Source organism: Zingiber officinale, chromosome 11B (assembly GCF_018446385.1).
Source record: "Zingiber officinale cultivar Zhangliang chromosome 11B, Zo_v1.1, whole genome shotgun sequence".
NCBI lineage: Eukaryota > Viridiplantae > Streptophyta > Magnoliopsida > Zingiberales > Zingiberaceae > Zingiber > Zingiber officinale.
In genome coordinates, this window is record NC_056007.1 from 73,110,778 (window position 1) to 73,114,678 (window position 3,901).

General features: G+C 44.0%; 1 protein-coding gene across 1 annotated transcript; it reads left to right on the top strand.

Annotated features, from left to right (window-relative positions):
* Positions 1-224: 224 nt before the first annotated feature.
* Positions 225-3,662, top strand: LOC122034906 (transcription factor ICE1-like). The gene is made up of 4 exons (XM_042594261.1): positions 225-1,610; positions 2,370-2,600; positions 3,075-3,245; positions 3,342-3,662. Exons 1-4 carry the CDS (start codon positions 405-407, stop codon positions 3,426-3,428), a joined length of 1,695 nt encoding a protein of 564 aa, XP_042450195.1. The 5' UTR covers positions 225-404; the 3' UTR covers positions 3,429-3,662.
* The last annotated feature ends 239 nt before the right edge of the window (positions 3,663-3,901 follow it).

A 3,901-nucleotide genomic window follows, 5' to 3' on the forward strand; every position in this document is an offset into this window, starting at 1 on the left:
GAGGATCTACTTTATGATTATAGGATGGTAAGATTTAAACAATTGATTAAAAAAAACAAATGATCGCTGCTTTTGTAGTAGTCACTACTAGCGTAGACTTTATGGTCGAAACAGGTCAAAAGAAGCTGTAATTTTCCAGGTTTTAATTATTTTACTAAAAATGAGGAGTCTTTGATCGCTTCGATTTGGAGCTTTAAGAGCAGTAACTAATAATGGTAAGTAAGAGAGGAGAAAGGAAGAGCAGAGCAGGAAACGACGCTGTCAAACTTCATAAACGAAACGTAGCGTTCCAAAACCATCCCCTCTGTTACAAGTGGTAGTGGAGAGCGACCTCTGCTGCAGCAAAGCCCGACCTGCTCTCACTCTCTCTCTTTTTTTGTTGGCTGGAACGGAGGAGCGAGCACATGCTTTCGAGGATGAATGGCGTCGTGTGGGCTGACGAGGGCGGCGACGAGGAGGGCGCTGCCTCGTGGACGAGAATGAACGCGGCCTCCGTCTCCGGTGGTAGCGGTGGAGCGATGGGCGAAGGCAAAGACGAGCTCGGCCTCCCGAGTTTTAAGTCCATTCTCGACGACGACTGGTACTTGGGGGGTACTAACGCGGCCGCTGCCCACAACCTGCTGCCGGCGTCGGTCATCGCTCATCATCCCTTCGACGGCTTCCACCCGCATGCGGAGCTCAAAGATGTGACCTTTCCCACGAACCCTAAGTCGCATGAGGGTTTAATGCTCCAGCCCGCCGATGACCTCGACCAAAATCAGCCTTTTTTCACTGGAAAGTCGAGCTTTGCCTCTCTATTCGGCGCGGTTTGTTCGAGTCCCTTCGACGCCGGGCTCGATCTCGGGGGCGATGGTCCGGGGTTTCTTCCGGCTTCACACGTGTCCGCGTCCTCTGTCTTGATGAACAGAGGCGTCGGAGTCGGCGGCAACGGGGAGGGAGTCCAGGGTTTCGCTGGGTTGGGAGCGAGCGACCAACTCGTTTGTGCCGATCTGAGCTCCGGAGGCGAGTTTTCCGGGGTCCGTATCCTTTCGCCTTCCGAGAACTGTGCCGGTTCCATCTCCGGCGCCGGCTTTAGCCCCATGGGCTTCAACAGCTTCGAGATTTCTCCATTTCTCAACAGGTCCAAATTATTGAGGCCGCTGGAGATATTCCCTCCGGTAGGAGCGCAGCCGACTCTGTTCCAGAAGCGTGCGGCCGCCGCACTGCGGCAGAATTCAGCCACGGCCGGTGAAAAAGGCAGCTTCCTAGGGCTCTGGGGGTCAGAAGGAATTGGGCAGGACAACTGGGGGAAGTCCTCATTTGAACTAGAGATTGAAAAGAACAGGAAAGGCAATGACGAATACGAAATGGATGACGGAAGCATGGACGCGTCGGGGTTGAACTATGACACAGATGAAGGCGCTACAGAGAAAGCCAGAGGCGAGGAGAACACAAAGGAAGGTGGCGCAGGAAGCAACTCGATTGCCAACAGCACAGTGACCGGTGGCGGCGACCAAAAAGGGAAAAGGAAGGGCCTCCCTGCCAAAAACTTGATGGCGGAGAGGAGGAGGCGAAAGAAGCTCAATGACCGGCTTTACATGCTAAGATCTGTGGTTCCCAAAATCAGCAAGGTGAAGATTCACATCATCCTCTTCATATTTGCAGTATCCAAATTTCATAAAATTGTCCTTTTTTTCTCTCTCTCTTTTTTCAAATGATTGACTGATATTCTCAAAGAACTCTTCTTTTTGGTTTGCCAAATTGTCCAGCTGCTGAATAATTTGTTTGGAATATGGCAAAATGCTCTTTGGGGATGATCCTGATCAGTGGTCCCTTAGCTCATGTGGTCACCATTTCAAGGAATTAAATCAGTGTTGAATCCATAAAGGAAGCCTGAGTGCTAATTATCTGATTATTTTTCAAAAATACTTCATCCATTTTCATTATTATTCGAGTTCTTATAATCTAAAAGCTACTTTATGGTTTCCTTGTTCATAAAGCTATGGAATTGCTCAACAACTTTTCTTTTTTGTTCTGCTAGAGATTGTATCCCATGATCACTGTACCTGCTTTAGTAGTACTTTTGGCTTCTCATTAATTATTTCATTGATGATGCTGTTAATATATTTGATGTGATTAAATATCTGCATGTACTTTTTTCTGTCACTTGTTTGAGTGACTCTGGCTTTTATGCATTATGCTCTTTTGCGATATTTGTTGTCAATCTGGAAAATAAACATGAAGGTTCATTCTTATCCACTCTTCAATGGTTCATTCTTTCAGACAAATCTGAACATGTTGGAGAAGTAACAAATTTTGGTCATCCTTCCCAATTACTTAAAGAAATTGTCCGTCTATTCTTATCTAGTGAATTCCTCTTATCTTCGTAGATGGACAGAGCTTCCATTCTTGGCGATGCTATTGAATACTTAAAGGAGCTTTTGCAAAGGATCAATGACCTTCACAATGAACTAGAGTCAACGCCTTCGAATTCTTCAATAGCTGGTACTAGCGCGGCTAGTTTTCACCCTTTAACTCCAACGTTGCCCACTCTACCATGCCATGTGAAGGATGAACTTTGCCCAAGCTCTTTACCAAGCCCAACTAGTCAGCCAGCACGGGTTTGTGTCTTCTTCCCGATCTTTTCTTTCTTTTTCATTGTAGTTGACATTCAAAGATCCTGATTTTATTTACTCAAGAAGGTTATTATCAACATAGTTTACAATAGTTATCAGGTGAAAACTGGTTGAATTATGATTAGGTGGACTAGAGATTCAGTTGCTGAAAATATGATTCCTTAAATACGGATATCAAAAACTTCTTGGTGTTTCGTATGGGCTGAATTATCATTTACCAAGATAGTTCTGTGCAACTGAGCAACCATATAGAGTTCCTTTAGCTTATCCATAAGGGTATATGTTAAAACTGATTCTTCCTCTGCCATCATCAAAAGCAACTTAGGCTTGAGGTGAATCACAGTCTGTTATCAGCATGATTGCTAATGTTAATAGAATGCAGTTTAGTAGTTATAAAACTCACAGGTTATCTCATATTGTGGCATGTGTTACTTATGCTCAAAACTGTGGATTTGACAGATCGAGGTTAAGCTAAGAGAAGGCCACACCGTTAACATCCATATGTTTTGCGCCCGCCGACCTGGCCTGTTACTCTCCACCATGAGGGCACTTGATGGCCTGGGGCTCGACATCCAGCAGGCCGTCATCAGCTGTTTCAATGGATTCGCATTGGATGTTTTCCGGGCCGAGGTAAGCTTTCCTCCGATCATACTGTCCTAAAGATGAAATCAATCTAATTATCCTGGGCATGTTGCTTAATCTTCTTGTTCTTTTGCCTCCTTTCAGCAATGCAAAGAGGGCTCGACTGCCCTGCCGGAAGAAATCAAAGCAGTGCTCTCGCATTCTGCAGGATTCGATAACATGATGTTGTGAGAAATAAATAAGAAAAGAAAATTCTGAGATTCTATTTGTCCCAGTGGTCACTTTATGTTCCTTGGACATCTTACAAGTAGTAATGAAATTTGGTGAATTAATTAGCGTTCCAGCAGTTTGAAGTTAGAACTTGTATCTTGCATCTGGTGGGTGGAAAGTTGCATGTGCCTGCTAATTAGCAATGTTCCAACTCTTCTCATCCTGGAATAGAATTTTACAGTTCACTGTCAGTCAGCTTGAAGGTTTCAATGATGATTTGATTTGTGTCTCAGATTTAATGGCATTGGATAAGTTGAATTTGATTAGAAGCTAGTTTCCTATGCAATCTTATTAACTCCACCACTATCAGGTGTTCTCATCCTCTTTTAAATATTTATCAGTCAGAAGCAGATCAACAACACAAAGTATTTTACAATATAGAACAGGGTCAAGAATTTTTAAAATCGTACTTCTATTATGTATTCTAAAAGAAC